The sequence below is a fragment of the Aegilops tauschii genome, chromosome 6, assembly GCF_002575655.3.
Source record: "Aegilops tauschii subsp. strangulata cultivar AL8/78 chromosome 6, Aet v6.0, whole genome shotgun sequence".
NCBI classification, from domain to species: domain Eukaryota; kingdom Viridiplantae; phylum Streptophyta; class Magnoliopsida; order Poales; family Poaceae; genus Aegilops; species Aegilops tauschii.
The window spans coordinates 290,267,681-290,288,186 of record NC_053040.3 but is presented as its reverse complement, the minus strand read 5'-3'; the positions used below and the strand labels follow the sequence as shown (position 1 = coordinate 290,288,186).

Sequence of the window (20,506 nt, the reverse complement as noted above, 5' to 3'; positions counted from 1 at the left end):
AGAATTCTTCCCGCTTACGATCTATGAGACCCTCCGGAATGTGATGCTCACGGAAAGCCTCACTGAACTCAGCCCAAGTAGTGATTTGGCCAGCTGGGCGCATAGCCTCAAAGTTCTCCCACCAAAGGCTAGCAGGGCCTTCGAGGTGATAGGCAGCGTAGGTAACCTTATCAGCTTCGGCTACGTTGGCAGAACGTAGCTTATGGGTGATGCTGCGAAGCCAATCATCCGCATCAAGGGGCTCGACGGAATGGTTGAACTTCGGTGGGTACAACTTGATAAAGTCATTGATGGACACCAGGTCGTTCCTCTGGTGACGTGCAGTATTCTGCTCAATTCGCTCTAGCAAGCGGTTAGTCTCACGCTTGTTTCTTTCTGCCTCCAGCATAACTTCGGCCAGTGAAGGCGGTTGGGGCAGATTCTCCGCCCTGGCTGCATTGGCTTCACCCTGCGCCTGGACAGCAGGGTTGTTACGGGTGTTAACCATCCTAGGAGAAACAAAGCAACGGTTTAGACGAGGATGGCTAAATCTTGATAGGGAAATGCGGAATGTAATGGATAACACGGAATGCAGAGATGATCATCGGTATGACATGGTAACATAGCAACATACATATACCAACGGTCATACACGCCATACATAGTTTAGTACAAGCCCAGGCTAAGGTACAACTACGATGAAAGACGGTACATCTCATCAGAGGCATTCCAAGCTCCTATACATTATTTTTCTACACCTCCGGAACGTGATACACACCAAGTCGTATCCCACAAGACACGCAGGACTGTGGAGATTACAACTGTTACAATACTAGTGGAACTACTACCAACTCAGACGTCTCCGTAGTAATCCTCATAGAAGTCACCACCATGTCCTGGGAGCTGAACATGATCATCTGGAAACAGTCGGTCCTGTGGAGCTTGCGGTCCATAGGGACTCGGGTGTGGCCTTGGCCCAACAAACGGTGGCAGACGGGGTCCATGGGGAGGGGTGATGCCTCCTACATCACACCATTCCATACATTCTGGCAGACCAGATCGCACGGGATACAAGTCCCTCATTTCCATAAACCCAGCTTGCACGGCAGGTGCAAACCGTGTCAGAGTGGCCCAGTGATCAGCACGAGCATTAAAGAGCTCCATTCGCAAGGCACGATTCTCACGGTCCTTGTCCTCAAGCATCTCGGTGGTGGTACGGAGTAGTGAGCCCTCATGGGTAGAATCACAGTAAGTGGCCTGATAGTACCCCTGTGCCCCAGGGAGTGCTGCTGGCATATAGCGGAAGTCGGTGTTCTGAAGCAAGGCACTTCTGGCTCGCATGATAGTCATCATTGAGTAAGCTGCGTCATGCACGGACATCTCGACGGTAACCCCAAGTCCATAGGAGCAATGGAGGGGTTCAGTGGCTCCAGGATAGGATGGGTAAATCCTGACTGTGCAAAGATATTGACTTTGATTAAAGTCTCGGAACTGCTCCTCGACGGTATACTCGGGATACCAACGATAGCCTGTCTCAACCATCACTCGGACCAGCATGGTCGTGTGACCAGGTACGCCGATGCACCGGGTCAGACGAACCACTTGGTTCTGGGAACGGGTGGCCATCTGAAAGCACGAAACAATGCAAGGCATTAGTATTTCTAGGAGAATTCGGACAGCATAACGGCTGTAAATGCTCGGAAAAGGATTTGAGACATTCGCAACAGTTTTGCAATACCACTCAACAACATCATGTCAAGGTTCTGGTTCAACCGACAACATACTAGGATAGTAGAGACTGAACCGAAGCATGGAACCAACCATCCTATAAGTTACTACGGATTAGTAACACGTGAACCTGATAGAGAGGAGAGAGCCTAGTCCTTAACCCACGTAGAATGAGAAGAGAATGACTCAGACAGAGGGCATGAGGTAAAGGAGTAAAAGCACCTTACGTTCCCTCCCACAACCAATTCCCCTACATATAACTAAAGCATTTCTAGACTCGACATCGACCAGATTGGCTTATCGCACCTACAGGCAGTCCGGCTCTGATGCCAACGCTGTCAGGACCCCGATTCCAAGTCACACCGATCTAGCCTGTAACACCTCATATCACATTGCGGCCTCACGCACGGTACTCCCACGGGTGTCGCCTTACCATGGCCCGGGACTGTTTGCGCCTTTTGGCTCATGTATATGACAATGTCGCTAGCATCCATATGACAGAGAACCCGGGCCGACATGGCTAGTCGTGAACCCCAAGCGGCACTAACGTATGGGGACAGGCATACATGAATCAACATCGAACGTGTCGGTCAGCAGCGTGTGAATCCGGGCTGTAGCACTGGGCTAACAGGACTCCGGGAACCCGGGCTGTAGCAGGCTAGGCAGGACTCCGGATGTCACCGTGTGACATTTTCCCGAAGGGACAGACACAGGAACGATATGACTCACATGCCGGCCAGTCAAGTGTCCAGAGCAGTAGTGCTGGGCTAGCAGGACTCCGGTGAACCGGGCTGTAGCGGACTACTATGGCTCAAGGAGGCACTAGACTACATTTCCCCATAAGAGAGGCTGCCAAGGATAAACAACTAGGTTGTCGGATCCCACACATACCAAGCATTTCAAACATACACACAATATGCTCGATATGTGCAAATACAACATGGCATCACAACAAAACTCTACAACTCAGAGTACTTTATTTAGAGGGCTCCGGAGAGCCTTACATAACTTGTTCATACAGATAGGGGTCACATGACCCGACACTCAAGTCATACAATCATACAAGCACATGCGGAAGCAAACTGTCTGGGTACAGACACTAGAAAGAAAGAAGGCTTGACGAAGCCTGTCTATCTACATAGGCCCTTCACAAGCCTAGATCACCACCTGGGTGGCAAGTCACTCGTCGTCGTCGAGTTCTACGTAGAACCCATCAGAAGGGGCGGTGTTGTCGTCTGAAAACAGTAATTGAAGCAACATGAGTACAAAGGTACTCAGCAAGTCTTACAACAGATCCTACTATACGTGTTCATTCTCAAGAAGGTAGTGGGGTTATTGCAGCAAGCCAGCTTGACTCTTGGCTAAGCTATCCTACGATACACCACTTGTGAAATAGTTTTCGCACACGAGTCCACTAATCACCATCTCAATACCCCACCGTGGATCCTCCCTCGTCATCCCACGAGAGGGCCATCCGCGGCACTCACACTTATCTTGAGGCTTTTAGTAGTATCCATTTACTTGTCTATGAACTGCATAAGCGACCAAGTAGTCCTTTACCGCGGACGCGGCTATTCGAATAGTTTTATACCCTGCAGGGGTGTACTTCGTCACACACGCTCTCACCACTTATCGTCGCTACAAGACGTGTACTCGGCAACCTTCAAGCGGAAGCCCAACGTGGGTGTCGGCCACAGCCTACCTAAACACTCGAGTCTCTAGTCCAGGTTTATCGCCTATTCAGGTTCCATCCGCAGGGAGTCCGGCCGAGGTTTCCACATACGGCCCTGAACGATGTGTGCAGGGTTCCCGGACACCAAACGGGCGACTCGGTACACCGTGCGACGAGCCTACCGCATCACAGCCCACCCCTTGGTCAGCGCTGTCCACGGCCTCCAGCTTACTACAAACACCAGAAACTACGTGCAACTCCTGGACAGAGGACAAGGGTGATTAAGAAGCCGAGGGGGTCCATTGGTTTCGGGCCCAATGTGTGGTAGTAGCTGAATCTTAAATCACGCATACAGATCTCAGTTCTTAGGGACGGTCTCAATGAAACAACCCACCATGTACTCCTACATGGCCTCCCATCGATACCTTTACCAAATCGTATTCAACACTTCACTCTCATTATCGACACACACACTTTCACTCTAGTTCATCACCCTGATGAGCCAGACCTGACACAACTCTAAGCGTAGCAAGCATAGCATTGTAGGAACACAACATGGCTCAATCAACTCCTACTCATGCTAGTGGGTTTCATCTAGTTACTGTGGCAATGACAGGTCATGCAAAGGAAAGTGGGTTCAACTACCGCAACACACAGCAGTTTGAATCGCGTTGTCTTAATGCAGTAAACGAGAGCAGAAGCGAGAAGATGGGTTTGTATCGAAATGATCAATGGGTTGCTTGCCTGACAGAGTGGTGGTGGGATACTGCCCTTCAGTTGGATACTCGTGAATATCCTCGGAGGCAGGACCTACCACAATGAACACATCGAAGCACAATCAACACCAAGCAAGTGCAACAATATGATGCATGCATGAGACATGGCAAAATGGATGTATTGGGCTAGTGCAACTAAGACCAGATGGGTTTGGACTATTTTGAATCAAAGATTCAAATTCCAAGTTCATAAATGGCCCATATTAGTGCTTTATCTTGTTCTGGATAAAACAGTAGGTTAACTTGCTTAATCATGCATGAAACCAGTACAGATGGATAGAATGGATTTTTCTGATCATTTTTCATATATAAATCTTTTCATTCTGAGCTATAGATTATTTTCTATGATTTTTTGAAGTTTGTGATAATTTCTGGAATTTCCAATATAAGAATAATTCCAGTAATGCTTTACTGCGTCAGCCTGACGTCAGTGTGACGTCAGCAGGTCAACGGGGTCGTCCAGGTCAAACCTGACGTGTGGGTCCCCTATGTCAGTGTCACTGTTAGGTAATTAGCTAGTTAGGATTAATTTTATCACTAACTCAGAGTAACTAGCAGGCGGGCCCCACTTGTCGGTGACTCTGGGGGGTCAACCTGTGGTCAAAACACGCTGACTCGCCGGCGTTTAGCCGCCGGCGACGTCCAGACGCGGCGGTGGAGTGCGGGATCCCTCCTCCGGCGACCAAATGGACGGCGGAGGGTACCTACGTGTAGCTGGGGGCGGACCGCGTCGACTGGTGGTGGTGGTGGAGCTCGGGGTCGCCGGAATCGACGCCGGCGACGAGCCGTGCGGCTGCCGGGGTACGGGCGTGGTTGAATCCGTTGCTAGAGAGCACGGCGAGGGACGTGGGATGGTGCTACAGGTTCCTGGCGTTGCGGTGGAGCTAATGGCTACGGTGGTGCGGCCGTTGGATGGCCGGAGCCTCGTCGGCGACGAGCTCGTGCGGCGGCGCGTACGGGTGAGCTTCGTGCAGTGGCTGCGGAGCTCGAGAGGGAGAGAGGAGAGGATGGGAAGGTGGCCATGCTCACGGCGGTTGCGACGGAGCGGACGGCGAGGTCGGAGGCGAGCTGTTGCAGTGGCGACGGCGGAGGGGATCTCCGACGGTGAGCGGCGAAGGCGAGGTCGGAGGCGAAGCTTCGGGGCAAGCGAGCGCTCGGGGCTCGACCTGCTCGAAGGAGTGGGCGACGGCGGAGCTGTTGGACACGGTGAGACGGCGCGAGGTCGACGGTGGGCGCGGCTACTCCGGCGAGGTGGCTGCGGCGGCGTCGGCCATGGTGGGGGAAAGGCGAGGGAGAGGCGACGGGGGAGAATGGCGGTGTCCAGAGGCTCGGGGGCGCGTTGAGGGGTTCGTCCAGCGCATCCACGGGCGAGGGCGGCAAGCAGGTGGCGCCGTGGCGAGCTCGCGCTCGCCGGCGTCACCTCTCTGCCTGCTCTGGCGAGAGCAGGCAGCTGACTGGCGCGGGCCAGCACAGTGCTGGGCCGCCAGGTGGGCTGACAGGTGAGTCTCTCCGCTTTCTGTTTTCTCTTTTATTTATTTATTTCTGTTCTGTGTTTTGAAATAGTAAAAATACTATTTCATTTGGGAAAATCCTGAAAATATTCTGAGGCACCTTTGAAATTATTCTCAGCAGCCTAAAAATACCTTTAAGATTATTTGGGCATTTGAAAATATTTATAAAATTAAAAATGCCCAAATGCAAATACTTATGGCTTGTGCAAAAATCCAAGATGGCCTCCAAAAATATGAAACCATTTTTGGCAGAGGTTTTGGCCAGAACCAAAGATGGTGAACATTTATGAAGGGCATTTCAGGTTCATTGAAAAGGATTTTAGTAAACCCTAGTTGTTTCAGGGGGGTGCTGGGGGTTTCTGACGTCCCCATTTCAAGTTTCTGTGAAAAATAGACATGATGCAACACTCTAATGCATGAACTAGCTAGGATGTGACAGTTGGGGCGAGGGACGATGGCCGAGGTGGGAAAGTAGACTGTACATGGGAAGAAAAAGATGGATAGGGTGGAGGAGCTCGCGGCCCGCCATAATTTGAGCCCCCCTCTCTCTCTCTCCGTCGTACTCCCTTCTCTCAACCCTGATCTGAACCCCACAGACGTCTCCTCGTCGAGATCCATCCCCGTGCTCCCCTCGCCGACTCGTGGATAGTTGTGCATCCTCCTTCGTGGAGCCAGGCGTCGCTGGCGCCGTGCTCTAGCCACGGACTCAGCCTCGTCGTCGCGTTGCGAGGTAGGCCATGGCAACGAAACCTCATACAACGTGGTACTATATCAGGAGGAAATCGGGGGGATAACGTCTCAGTTTGCTAATTGTATAAGATGAGTTCAATTTCATTCTCTAGTGGATTCGCCGGTGTATACAGACATAGACACGCGATGGACGAACAAAAAATGGAGCATACGGCGGTGTAAGAAAAGAACTGTAATGTTCAGGCCAAAAACGATGACAAACAGATGAAAAAATCGGAGCAACACACCATCCTTTGTTAGTAAGAAAATAAGTATAGATTTATTTGTATTGATATAGTATTGTTTAACTTTTGAGAAAAAACACCTCTACCACGAATCACGAGGGTAAAGTGGCTTAATCATATACTACTTTTCCCGTTTCCTCTATCCATATATAGGGCCTATACAATTTCGAGGTTATGTTTAATCATTGCCAAGATTAATAATACATGAGATGTATGATACTTCTGACGAGAAGTGTTTCCTATACAAATTATATGATTAGAAACTACTTTCACATACGAATCTAAGGTTATGCTTTGTGTAACACACATGTCATATATTACTACTCTAACCCATAGTCAAAGGAAACCTCGAAAAACGTATTAGATCCTATATACTATAGTGGCCGTATGCATACTTCTGATGCAGAGGGAGGGGATGACCTCCTTAAAAAAAAGAAAATACTATAGTATATATGAATGGAGGGAGTATTTAGAAAAAGAAGAAGAGGAAGTACGCGTCGCCAACCGCACGCCCGGAAAAGTTGGATCGCTCGAGGCGATCAAGGAGGCGACTAGGGGTCCCTTGCGCGCCGCCCGTGACGCCGCCGGTTCCCTCTCTCTCCGTCGGCCACTCCGGCGGCGGGAGGGAGGGGGAATCTCGGGTCTGTTTACTAGGTGGGTGTGTGGTAGGGTTAGGGTTGAGGGAGACGCTGCCGAGGCCGTTGCGGTGGTGTCGCGTCGGAATAAGTTTCTCCGGGCTCCGTTCGCGGTCAGGCGAGGCTTTTGTCTTTGTCTAGGAGCCAGCGGTGTTGGGGATCCCGGGATCTCGTCGAGGTCGCGGGCTATAGTTGTTGGAGGTCCATCTGCACTGGCCGTTTGGATCCTCAGATGGGCGATGGAGGTAGGGAGACGAAGACCTTTCTTCTTCCTTGTTGGTACGATTTGCTGTTGCTGTCCTTCTTCTTTCTCTGCGCTGATGCTGGTGGGAGATCCTGCTTTGCCTGGGTGGATGCCCGGCCGCGGTGCTGGACCGGTCGGATGACTCGAGTTCTCTTCTTTCCGGAAGGGACACTTTTCGCGGTACTCAAAGCCAAAGATGATGACGGCTGTTGCAGGTGTGTTGGATTGATGTCCATGCCCTCTCAGTCAAAAAAAGAGGAAACAGAGTGGCGACAATTGTACCGTGGTCGAAGATGATGACCTGTTTGCGACTGGTTGCAGATCCTTCTGCTGCAGGGGTCTTCTCTCAAGATTCAGGGATGATAACACAGGCCTCCGGAGATCTTCTTGTGTTATGGTTGTCTTAGGGTACTCTAGGTGTTTATGGTCCTTTGTTTTTGCGTTTCAGTTTGGATTTTCTTAAAAAAAAAAAGAAGAACAATAAACAGGATCGTCAAAGCTGTTGCTTGCCTCGTCAGCCACCCACCTGCTTCGTTTACCACATCACACGTAGCACCAGGATCGATCGATGCAATTCTCGAAAAAAAAGGAAAACGTGGGAACTGGAATATCCCCCCACTTCTCCGCGGAACCCCCACCATTTCTCCTCTCTGCTCTCAAGCTCGCTCGCCCCAATGGCCGGCTCCCGGCTCGTTCATCTCTTCCTTCTCATCCTCCTCGTCCCCTCCCTCCGCGCCGCCCCCAACACCACCGCCGTGGTGTCCAGGATCGCATTTGGCTCCTGCGCCAACCAGAGCGCGCCCCAGGTGCTCGACGGAACGCCCGCTGCACCGCCTGGTCTCAACTTCCTTGCCCTTGCTTGAGTGGATGGAGGTGACGGGGGTCTGTTTGCTGTTGTTTCCTTGCAGCCCGTGTGGGAGGCCATCGTGGGGTTCGACCCGCAGGTCTTCATCTGGCTCGGGGACAACGTCTACGGGGACAACAAGCGCCCGTCCCGGGTGTTCGGGAGGGAGCGCACGGTGGGGCCCTGGAGGAACGTGCCGCGCTTCTACCCGGCGACCGAGGAGGAGCTGCGCGGGAAGTACGAGCTGGCCAAGGCCAACCCGGGGTACGCCAAGCTGAGGGAGAGGGCTAGGGTGAGCTCCCCGCCGCTTGCTCTCTTGAATTGCTAGCTGTAGTCAATTGCCATTGCCTGTGTATTCGGTAGTCGGTCGTTAGATTTTGTTTCTTTAGGGTCGACCAGGACCAGTTCCGTTTCTTGATGGCACCCACTGTTGTTGCTAGTGACTTCACTGTCTTGTGAGATTTTGCTTCTTTATTACTACAGGGTTAAATAGTCCATTGTTTTGTCTGGTCTCTGTGTCTGCAAGTCCAAAATATGGTTTGTTGGAGCTGGGTGGGGGAGGTTTCTTGTGGTTTTGGGGTTGTGTTTGTCTTCATTACAAAATTCAGTATCATGCAATGCAGCTATGTTGATGGCACTGATTATTCCACAGCAGTGAGGGAGTCAATTTCATGCTATCTAGAATGTTAATCTACTGCAACTGAGCAGTGAGCAGTAGGCCACCACAAAAATTTATTTGTTCATTTTATTGCTCAGTGCTATTTTTGCGAATCGGGACAGTTTTCGTATCCGTTGAGCACATGAAGATTCGCCCAACTTTGTTATCGTTTCTTATTTCAAAATTTCCACTTTTACTAGTTAATTAAGAACTTGGCATCACTATTGTTCACTATAATGTGCAGGTCATTGGAACATGGGATGACCATGATTATGGAGTGAATGATGCAGGCAAGGAATATAGTGGAAAAGTGTTCTCCCAAAGGCTTCTATTAGATTTCCTGGATGAAGATGAAGACAGTCCACGGTATATACGCATGACCGCTGGAATTAATTATGAGTTCTTGATCTTCTTTTGTATGCGGTCACTGCCTTGTAAATGGTGGTACTCCAGAATTCCTTTCTTTTTGCTTTATGATGTTTCTTGCAAATCTGTTTTTCCGCAGAATATTCGAATCTTCTATGAATATTTCAGGATCTTCACACCTACAGTTGCAGGCCATCAGAAACCTCACAGTACTTTCTCTCTTGTTTATTTAGGAGGAAACAAGCAGGTGTTTATGCCTCATACATGTTTGGCCCCGAAGGAAAACGTGTAAAGGTAGAGTCTATAATACCATGTCCAACTTTTTCTGTAAAACTTGAAGTATTATACTTGTCAAACTCTTGTTCAAATAGGATGTCTCCATAGGCATACATAAACATGTTTGCGATTCTTCCAGTGTGCACCACGTTCCCCCTTTATCCTTGTATAACTTGCAACCAAGTACCATTTCATAGGTTTCTAGAATAAATATTTGAGCTCTTCTAGTTATTCCTTCAGCATCTTTTGCTTCATTATTTATATTCCTTACATGGAAACCCCCATCACAAGTTAGGTTTGTAACAACCTGGTACCTTGTGAGTGCTGATTTGTGCTTGTCTTTTAAGTTGATGTTGCTTTTGCATATATAGTTTGTATGCTACTCCATATTTGTTAAGTCCAGCATGGTTAAACACAATACACTCATTGTTTATAACCAGTATAAAATAGCACCCTGGCAGATATAATGAGCACTGTCATAAGTTTTGAGTTGTTGACAACTTCTACATGCTCTAAAATGGTGATTTATCAGTCAAAATCACAAAAGTGAACCAGTGTGTTTGCAAATTTCATTGAAGATTCCCCTTCACTATTAATTTTACGTGCACTACAGATATTCATACATTATTACAGGTAATAATGTTGGACACCAGATATCACAGAGACCCACTCTTAAGTGATGGAGCTATACTTGGAGATCCTCAGTGGCAGTGGCTGGAGAGGGAGCTACGTGGTCCTCAGTCAGAGATGACCATCATTGGATCTTCAATTCAGGTAAATATATTCTCTCACTAGTCCTAAAATAGACACAGGGTAAACTCTGGTGGAAATGGATATAGGATACTGCAAAGTATGGATCTGGCCTAGGATCATGACTGGTCATGTTGTAAACTTAAACTTTTCATAAAAGCATTGGAACATGCAGAAAATTAGTGTGGTATAAGGAATTTGCAAAGTTTGGGTATACACCTTCAGTTCGTCATCACAATTTGGTGGCAGATGATAGTATTGAACCAAAGATTCTCTTATAACTTCATACATAGATCAAAAGATTCAGCAACATGAGTGGCATCTATGATTGATTTTAGTGAGAGAATTTGAATAATACGATCTTCCATGTGTTTAACAGCTGCTGAATGACTGCAGAAGAAGATTTTTGGCCTTTCTTTTGGCACTTCCATTATTAATTTATTATTATCTGTATTTGGTTTTTCATTGGAGTAGCATAGAGTAACAGAACATTTTCCAATGTGTTAATGCAGGTGGTGTCCAATCTTTCTGCCACCACTGGACCTTTGTTCTATGTGGAGTCCTGGGCACGCTTTCCGAGGGAAAGAGAACGGCTGTTTAGACTGATCGATAGCAGTAAGGTTGCTTACTATTACCTTACTATCATTATGAAGTAGCTGCCATATTTTAGAGTTTTACTTTGTTTATGACCCATGTAAAGTATTCTCATATTAGAAAAAATGTTGCCCAGTTTGATAACAGGTGTCCTTGTAGCATGCTGTAAAGCTTTAGATTTACTCATTCTAGGAGTGTTGGATTTTTAACAAGATTCCACAGATGTCATCTAAAATTAATATTTGCCTTACCTGTTTATTATTTTCATGGAACATGTGCTAACTGCTGACTATATGCAGAGAAATGGGGTCTTATTTATTAGTGGTGATGTTCATTTTGGAGAAATTGCTCGTTTTGACTGTGGTGCTCAATATCCATTGTATGATATTACCTCAAGTGGTCTTACCCAGTCTGTCGAGAATTCTGTACCAGCAGTATTCCAATCTGTTATGAGACTTCTGGCTTGGCTGACACCAACCCCCATGCGAGTCTTCAGCCCTAACTGCCGTCACAAATCATGCTCATATGGTAAGCTTTCATTTCATTAGAATGTCATGACAGCATATACCCCCCTAAGAAACAATTACCTTAGAACGTGTTTGAAGTTTTGGCTTACCGAATTGCCTTGCTTCTATCATATTACAATACGAAGGTTCTTTTCGGTTGCTGGTGTAGTTGTAATCTGTTCCTTTGTTTACCCCATCTGCATATTTAGTACTTGTAGCTTCACACGTTTTCTCTTCTAAAAGCTGCAGTTTAATGCTATTACCTTGAAACTGTGAATCACTACGAATTTTTAGCCCGTATTTAATTTATTTTCTGCTGTGGTTTGAGTTGTTCTTGTACTCGTTCATCAGTTGGTCCTTCTGTTGTTGTATGTATCAGGTCAGCCAAATTTTGGAGCCATCGAAATAGATTGGAATGCAGTACCTCCACGGGTTAAAATTGAACTAAGAGATTTACATGGCAATTCTGTTGATGGTGTGGAGTTCCCTATATCTGAGCTGAAGCCATCAAATGCACATGCAAACAAAAAAGAAGGGCATTCTTTTGAAGCACATTGTAGTCTCGAAACAGAGCTTCCATGGCTGGTACGGTACCGCCTTGCGCTGCTGTTCTTTGGCACCATTGCCGGTATGCTACTAATATCGATCTCAACATTTCAAACCATGATTTGTCTCTTTCCTCACATTGCAGCACTTATCTAGTTGTATGTCTTGATGGACTTCATATGCTACCTGCAGTTTTTGTCATTGCTGTGGCGCTTCTCGTAATCGCCTGCTGCTCAGCTACTAAACTGTTCACTAGGAAGTGCAAGATGGCATAGCCACACATGACAGAGGACAAGAGCAGAGACGTTTCGATCTGACTAGAGTTGGAAAAACTGAATTGGACACTGACCAGGTGAGCAGGGATGTTGATTGGACAAGGATCAACACGAACACTTGATTGTGAATATAGCACGCTGTGAGCACATACTGGACAAATGTAACGAAGCTGTGATGAGTCTCCGTATAGCATGGTGGAGAAATCATGTCATGGAAATCCCTTTGGTTGACAATGAACGGATATACGGGTTTATCTGTTTGTTTTCTATGCGTTTTTGTTAGGACCCTCTTAACCAGCGAACGGTCAGCTAGGAAGGATGACAACTACGAACGATTTGCATGGCAGTTTGTGTTGGCTGAGGATGACAAGTTTAGTTGGCAAGCATGACAAATCCACCCAAGTTCATTTTTTGTCAGGATTTACCGTGCTTACAAACTAAAATTGACATCCTGGCGACAATATAAATTGTCATAAAAAACATATGATTTGTCATTCTCGAATGAACATCAGCCGAGTAGCATTACCGTCTTGTCATGGTTGATTCTGGTGACGATTTGATGGATAGGCTGCTGCCGTCTTCCCCGTTCCCATGGAAAGAAGTTGTGTGCCCCAAGCCTTTTTTGCCTGTGCAATGTATCTTGTGTTGGTCTGTTTGCAAGTTCCGTGGTGTCTCCGCTATGTTGTCAGTTGGTTTTTGTACGTTGCGAAGACAAAGAGACATTGCACATTCATGATATGATGTGATTCCTCTAGCTAGAGTCGTGGCGGTGAAGATTTCAGGTCATCTCGAAATTGCGTGTCCAAGTTCATCTCAGAGTTGCCCCCGACAAGTCCCAGCTGGAAGTCACTAGGCGGTCCCACTCCCCGCCATCCCGTACAAAAACAAATCTCGTGCATAAAACCACCACGACATCAGGCAGCACAGCAGCAAGGAGAGGATGGCGGGGATCCCGGTGATCGACCTGCAGCTCGCCGCCGCGGCGCCGGAGGAGGCCGCGCGGCTACGGGACGCGGCCCAGCGCCTGGGCTGCTTCCGGGTAGCAGGCCACGGCGTGCCGCGCGTGCTCCAGGACGACATGAAGGCCGCCGTGCGCGCCCTCTTCGACCTCCCCGACGACGCCAAGCGCCGCAACGCCGACGTCATCTCCGGCAGCGGCTACGTCGCGCCGAGCGCCACGAACCCGCTCTACGAGGCGTTCGGCCTCTACGACGCCGCGTCCCCCGCCGACGTCGACGCCTTCTGCGCCTCCCTCCACGCGCCACCGCACATCAGGTACGTCACGTACCTATTCAGGTGCCTTTCTTGCCGTTTCTTTCCTGTGCCGTCCGCCCCGAGCCCGAGGTGGTGACGCTCGGAGGTTCTTCTTGTGCAGGGAGACCATTAGAAGGTATGCGGAGAAGACGCACGGGCTAATCGTGGACGTGGCGGCGAAGCTGGCCGCGGGCCTCGGCCTGGAGGAGCCCGAGGCCGACCGCATGTTCCAGGACTGGCCGTGCCAGTTCCGCATCAACAGGTACAACTACACGCCGGACACCGTGGGGGAGACCGGCGTGCAGGTCCACACGGACTCCGGCTTCCTCACCGTTCTCCAGGAGGACGACCGCGTCGGCGGCCTCGAGGTGGCGGACCTGGACACCGGCGAGTTCGCGCCCGTGGACCCGGTCCCGGGCACCTTCCTCGTCAACCTCGGCGACGTCGCCACGGTACAGTACAGTAGGATGCCTCCATCTTCTGGCCTCCCTACGTCTCCCACGTTTGACTTCGACTCTCTGTATCTGTGTGCGCATCTAGTGTAGGCGTGGAGCAACGGGGCGCTGCACAACGTGAGGCACCGCGTGCAGTGCGTGGCGGCGGTGCCGCGCGTCTCCATCGCGCTCTTCTTGCTGGCGCCCAAGGACGACGTGGTCCGCGCGCCGGACGCCTTTGTCGGCGCCGGCAGCCACCGCCTCTTCAGAACTTTCGGCTACGACGACTACCGCCGGCTCCGGCAGTCCACCGGGGAGCATGCCGGCGAGGCCCTGGCGCGGTTGGCCGCGTGATACACCAGCTTGAGCCGAATATGGCTATGCCTAACCAGTTAGGCGCACAATTCTAATCTGCACCGCACATTGACCATACACATCACATCACTCAGTACATATGCTGTCAAATCTGCATGTCTACTCTCTTGCCCAAGACCCACGGTGAAGCGCCTTGGAAGGGGGTGTGGATCTCACCAAACCCTCACACGAAGCAGGAGCAACACGATGCACGGCGCCGAGGCGGGACACATGCCGCACATCAAGGCATGATAGTGAGCTCAGAGGACGCCAGGGGTTGCGACATTCACGCGCACAATGACCATTCTCCAAACAACGGGAGCACCGCAACGGATCTCTGCAAACAGCCGCACGATGCCCATAAGCAAGGCATCTACAACATTTACCGTGGAGCCAAGCAGGGATGGGACGAGGACGACGAGGAACCATTATCGAGGAGGAAGATTTCTGTGCGTGAGAAGGTCGATGACATTCTCTTTGAGTTAGAGCTTCATAGCTTGCTTAAACGTTTGGAGGCGGCTAGCCCTGGATCTGGCAAGGCGATTGTGGAGGAGGCTCTTAGGAGCAAAGGAAAGAAGAGTGACGCCACAGAAAAGGCGTCGGCGGCTGCTTAATGGATGATCTTCGCTCTCTTGCGTTGTCCTTATGGCCTGCATTGTCTTTGTGGATTTGGCAGTGCTCGTGGTCGCTAGCCAAGTTACCCTCGTTTGGGGTGTCTTTGCGATGTAGCAGTGTGGGTTAGATGGTCGTTACATGTTGGATATGGTTGTCGAGTGAGTAGCCCACATGTGGTTGATTTGTATCGGTTTTTGCCCTGTTTTTCGTTAATTACCTGGGCAATTCTCTTTTGCTTAATTAATCGATGAGGCAATTTTTTTGCCTCCGTCTAAAAAAAAACTCTCTCTCTCTCTCTCTTCTCTCTCCCAAATAACTCCATCCCTTTTATTCAACCTTTTCTAACTTAAATCATTTATATCATTTAAACGAATATTTTGATTCCATATATATATATATATATATATATATATATATATATATATATATATATCATGGCGCAAAGACCTTTCGAACAAGACCAATATTGGATATGTTTCAACTATTTTGAATTTTTTAATTAGTGAAATCTGTTATTGGAACGAGTGAAATGAGTGAAATGTGTTAGTTAAATCAATTTTTTAAATTAAAGAAATTAGTGAATCAATTTTTTAGATGAGTGAAATCTATTATTGGAACGAGTGAAATGAGTGAAATATGTGATCGGAATGAGTGAAATCAGTTACTGAAACTAGTGAAATGAGTAAAATGAGTGAAATGCGTCATTGAAATGACTGAAATCTGTTATTGAAACAAGCGAAACGAGTGAAATATGTTAATGAAACGAGTGAAATATGTTACTGAAAAATTTAAACTAGTCAAAATATATCCAAGATGATCTTGTTACAAAGGTCCTTTTGTCAGGAGTTCAAATATATAAAAAGCTCTGAAATTGAAATGTTGGTTTAAAAGGTATAAATGATTTAAGATAGAAAAGATGAAATAAAAGGGATGGATTTGTTTGGGGGAGAGAAGAGAGAAGGGAGAGAGTGGACATGCAGATGTGACAGCATGTGTACCGGCTGATATGACATGCATGGTGATGTGTGGTGGAGATTTGGGTTGTGCGCGTTAGACAAAATCCGGGTCCAGCTCTAATGGTCAAATATGGATGCTATAGACTAAGTAGTACACTAGGTTGGGTGCTTCGATGGTGGTACACAACTAAGAGCATCTACAGCCACATATGACAAATATGCCCCCTCAAACGTGTCTGGCGCGTCCACGGGCAGTGGTCGTGCACGCCTTAAATTTCACTTCTTGCATCCGGACATTTCATGTTAAATTCTTATATCCATACAAAGACATGCAAAAGGAAGTAGAACCTACGTACTACGTCGATTCTAGCTACTCCTCGTCGGAGATCACGACGATCTCCGTGCCCGGCTCCGGCAGCATGGGTTGGGTGCTTTTTCGATGGTGGTACTCTCATGTTTGAAAGTTTAGGCACCGGTTTTACATCATCTGAATTTTCGGATGCCCAAAAACCTTCTCGCTCCTGCCCTAAAATCATTTTTCGACACCAACCTTATATCATCTATTGGAAGGACTCATACATTGATGAAGTGTCATGTGTATTTAAAACCGGAGCCCTAAACTTCCGGGCAAGCAAAACTGCGTTGAATGTAAGAGCCTCTAATATTTTAGCTTCTGGAATGCTTCACAACCAAAGAATGAGACAATTAAAGAATTAGATTACTATTACTATGCTTGCGTCTAAGAGCATCAATGATGACATTTTCTTTGCACGGAGTATGAGATATACCAAGATCAAAATCTGAGATAGAATCCACACAACGCGTTTGGTGAAGATTGAGATCAAGCTGGGAAAAGATATATTTGAGGCTTTTCTTGTCTGTGAAAATTTCATAACGCCGGTCAAGCAAAAGTTATCGCCAAAATACCATTATCAAATGGCACTTTGGCTGGAGTTGACTTAAACTGAAGGTAACGAGAATGATGTCTTTAAACTCCATGCACTTGAAACAAGTCACCGTAGGTTTTACGTGCGGATAAGAAACACTTGGCCTTGGCTGAACATTCTGATTTCTTGAAGGAAAAACAGGGTTGGGTGGGCGGGGAAAGAGTGAATTGCAAAAAACCACCACATTCTAAGTTCACTTTCGGATTTGCCACCACATTCCTTGGGGGCCCCAAAAATCTACCGGTTTTCTTACTAATTTTCCCAATAAACACTTATGACCGATTTGGGACAAATTAAACCAATTCCTGACATGTTGGACCCAGTGGTCAGGTCCAAGTGGCACTAAAAGTCAACACAAACAGCATTGACCGTCAAGTTGGATGTAGGACCCATCCGTTAGAGCTTGCTACCATATTTCTTTCTACGGCATTTCTTCAAACAGCTTGCGCGCAGAGGACCGACAGTTCTCGGCAGCGAACGGCGGCGGTTCTTGGAGCCGAGCAAGGCCATAGCTTCGTCCCGGCCACACCCTACTCCCTGCCCTGAAGAACGACACCATGGACGCCACCAAGCTTCGGCCACGCATCCCCTCGGCCATGGCTAGCCCAACACCGTCCACGCGCGTCACAGAAGCAGGAAGCGAGGGGGGCAGTGGCACGGTCTTCCCTGGCCTAAGAAGGCCGACACAGCGGCTTACGGTGTGGTGGCGAGAGCAGGCCATGGCGGGGCCATCTGTCGCTGCGGCGAGCGCTGCTCGCGAGCCGTGGCCGCCTCTGCTCGGCAACCATTGGGCGAGCGGGCGCAGTGTAAGGAGGAGGCGCCAGGGAGAGAGAAGGAGAAGGGGGAAAGGGGACGTGGCTGCCGGAGGCAGCCTCACCGGCGGCGCGCCCGGCCGAGGGAGTCGGCAGACCATGCGCGAGGTGGTGGCGCTCGGCTGGGGTGAGGAGCTGGACGAGATTTGTGGATTGGGCCCTGACAGGTGGCCCCTCCTTTTAACTTAACAGTCAACTTCCTTTATGTTGACTTTTAGTGCCGTGTGGACCTGACTAGCGGGCCTGGCATGTCAGAAATTGGATTAATTTGTCTTGAACCATCTTCAATGTTTATTGAGAAAATTAGTAAGGAAACCGGTAGATTTTTGGAGCGCATAAGGAATGTGGTGGCAAATCCGAAAGTGAACTTAGAATGTGGTGGTTTTTTGCAATTCACTCGTGGGGAAAAGCACATCCCAACAAAAGAAAGTCGATGAAACACGTGATAGAAAGCCAAACACAAATTTTATAAGCGCAGAAGAGGAAGAACCAACATCCTTCGAATGCTTGTGTTGCTCACCGAAGATGGTTGCCCTTTGAGTAAGTTGAAGCAAGAAGGGAAGAAAAACTCATCCCAACTAGGATTGAGTTTGCCGTTGAGAGGTTGATAATTGAAACGAGATGATAGAACATCAACTAGAAAGAGTTCAACAAAGTAACCGAACAAATGTTAGAATCCTACAAAAGTTGTGAGGACACTTCCAAAAAAGGAATGAATCAACATTTGACAAAGAAGCAACTTGAGTACAAGGGTGCGATCGCCTCAAACTTCTAGACCTTCTCTCGGGCGTCTTTCAAGGTTTTTTTGTACTCCTTGTAGTCCTTCAGAGCTTTTATTGCAGATGTGGCAGACACTGAATTCATCAGTATAGTTGAGTAGTCGGTTTTCAGCAACCAGATTTGTCAAAGTGACCAGTAGGAATCTAAAATTTGAATGGATAAAAAAGTATGATCGAGTGACTTACCTTCTTCTTCATGGGTTGAGGGCATCCATAGAGTTCCTTTGTCCATCTACCAATAGCAACTTTGTTGCTATCAGGAACAGGAAGTACGAAGTCGGACGTTCAATGTCGGCGACCTCGTCCTATGTCTGTACCAGGACAAGACGGGAAAGGACAAGCTCTCCCCACCATGGGACCGCCAAAGTAGACGCTCAAGCAAAACATTCCACTTATCGAAGAAAAGTCATTCATCATCGACAAAGTTCTCTCCAGAGGAGATTATCGGATACAAGAAGCGAAGACCCAACGTCTGGAGCCAAACCCCTGGAACGCCACTCTGCTAAGTCGTGATACGTCTCCAACGTATCTATATATTTTTATTGTTTTATACTATTATATTATCAAGCTTGTATGCTTTATATGACATTTTATATCATTTTGGAAACTAACCTATTAACTCAATGCCTAGTGCCGGTTTCTGTTTTTTGTCGATTTGTTTGTTTCGCAGAAAAGCCATACCAAACGAAGTCCAAACATGATGAAACTTTACGGTGATTTTTCCTGGACCAGGAGAGACCCTAGAAGTTTCGGGGGGAGGCCACAAGATCTAGGGGAGATCCACAAGCTCACATGGTGCATCCCCAGGGGGCGTCACCTGACCTTGTGGGCCCCACATAGCTCCGCTTGACCTAATTTCATGCCTATAAATTTCCATGAATCCGTAAACCACCAGAGCAAGACCTGATACAATTTTATCGCCGCCGTAATCCTCTGTTCTTCCGCGATCCCATCTGGAGGCCTCCGCTGGTACTCTGCCAGAGGGGGAATCGATCACGGAGGCCATCTTCATCAACCTTGTGGCCTTCATGATGATGTGTGAGTAGTTCCCGCAGGACCTACGGGTCCATAGCAGTAGCTAGATCTCTCTCTCTCTCGCTCTCTCTCTCTCTCTCTCTCCCTCTTTCTCTCTGATCTTCAATACAATGATCTCTTCGAAGATCCATTCGGTGTAATCTTTGCGGTGTGTTGGTTGGGATCCGATGAATTGTGCGTTTATGATCATATTGTTCATTGAAAGTAACTGAGTCTTTTCTGAGATTTATTATGTGTGATTCTATAGCCTTGTATTTCTCTCCAATTTATTTATCTTCTTTGGCCAATTAGATTAATTTATCTTCGGTAGGAGAGGTGCTTGGTAGTAGATTCAATCTTGCGTCGACCTTACTCTATGACATGAGGAGTAGCAAGGCACGTATTGTATTGTTGCTACTAAGTGTAAAATGATGGGGGGTTAATCATATTGAAAGATGTTTCTTTCAATTTTGTTAGGGTTTGTGTTCTGCTCAGGAAAACTGAACTCTATCATAAGCTTTTTCAAAGTCCAACTGAAGCAAAATTCCTTCAGCGGCCGCTTTCTGAAGATGGAATAAAGGTCTCCCCGCCTAGCCCCCGTTCCAGTGGTGCGTCTAGCAACTTGGTGGGCGTGTGGAGGTGTGTCTCCGGCGGATCTATCTTTGGTGGATTTGCTCGGATCTCGTTGGTGTTCGTCTACGTTCGTGTGTCTTCGGATTGGATCCTTCCGATCTATGTTATTCTTCATCTGCGGCGATTGCTGTTCTGGTGCGCTGGTCCTATGGGGCCTTAGCACGATGACTTTCGGACTGTCTACCACAACAAGTTGTGCCCGACTCTGGCGATGGAGGGGCGATGATGGCGGCACGCCTTCGGCTCACTTCAGTGCTTGTAGTCGTCGCTAGGTGGTCTATGGATCTGGATGTAATTTTTATTATTTTTGGTATTCGTTGTACTGCCATGATTAAAGATGAATAGATCGGAAGATTTCCCACAAAAAAATCATA

The 20,506-nt window shown here is 48.0% G+C and overlaps 2 protein-coding genes across 3 annotated transcripts; both read left to right on the top strand.

The window, feature by feature from the left end:
* Positions 1 to 8,079: 8,079 nt before the first annotated feature.
* Positions 8,080 to 12,603, top strand: LOC109746752 (uncharacterized). Its single transcript, XM_020305860.2, has 9 exons — positions 8,080 to 8,325; positions 8,428 to 8,655; positions 9,266 to 9,387; positions 9,621 to 9,681; positions 10,297 to 10,437; positions 10,926 to 11,033; positions 11,307 to 11,535; positions 11,893 to 12,141; positions 12,252 to 12,603. The coding sequence occupies exons 1-9, from the start codon at positions 8,194 to 8,196 to the stop codon at positions 12,332 to 12,334; spliced, it is 1,353 nt and encodes a 450-aa protein (XP_020161449.1). The 5' UTR covers positions 8,080 to 8,193; the 3' UTR covers positions 12,335 to 12,603.
* Positions 12,604 to 13,141: 538 nt separating this feature from the next.
* Positions 13,142 to 19,445, top strand: LOC109746753 (2-oxoglutarate-dependent dioxygenase DAO). Of its 2 annotated transcripts, none has more exons than XM_073501421.1 (3): positions 13,142 to 13,609; positions 13,710 to 14,040; positions 19,156 to 19,445. In XM_073501421.1, exons 1-3 carry the CDS (start codon positions 13,275 to 13,277, stop codon positions 19,333 to 19,335), a joined length of 846 nt encoding a protein of 281 aa, XP_073357522.1. In that variant the 5' UTR covers positions 13,142 to 13,274; the 3' UTR covers positions 19,336 to 19,445. The 2 variants fall into 2 exon arrangements, with proteins under 2 accessions (XP_073357522.1, XP_020161450.1); XM_020305861.4 differs by lacking the exon at positions 19,156 to 19,445 and adding an exon at positions 14,134 to 15,235 and having other exon boundaries at positions 13,155 to 13,609.
* Positions 19,446 to 20,506: the final 1,061 nt, after the last annotated feature.

Excerpts from the sequence above, each read along its gene's own strand:
- LOC109746752 (XM_020305860.2), top strand. The coding sequence starts at position 8,194 with ATGGCCGGCTCCCGGCTCGTTCATCTCTTCCTTCTCATCCTCCTCGTC. Across the intron at positions 8,656-9,265 it reads AGCTGAGGGAGAGGGCTAGG|GTCATTGGAACATGGGATGA; the intron begins GTGAGCTCCCCG and ends TATAATGTGCAG. Across the intron at positions 9,388-9,620 it reads GAAGATGAAGACAGTCCACG|GAGGAAACAAGCAGGTGTTT; the intron begins GTATATACGCAT and ends TTGTTTATTTAG.
- LOC109746753 (XM_020305861.4), top strand. The coding sequence starts at position 13,275 with ATGGCGGGGATCCCGGTGATCGACCTGCAGCTCGCCGCCGCGGCGCCG. Across the intron at positions 13,610-13,709 it reads CACGCGCCACCGCACATCAG|GGAGACCATTAGAAGGTATG; the intron begins GTACGTCACGTA and ends CTTCTTGTGCAG. Across the intron at positions 14,041-14,133 it reads ACCTCGGCGACGTCGCCACG|GCGTGGAGCAACGGGGCGCT; the intron begins GTACAGTACAGT and ends CATCTAGTGTAG.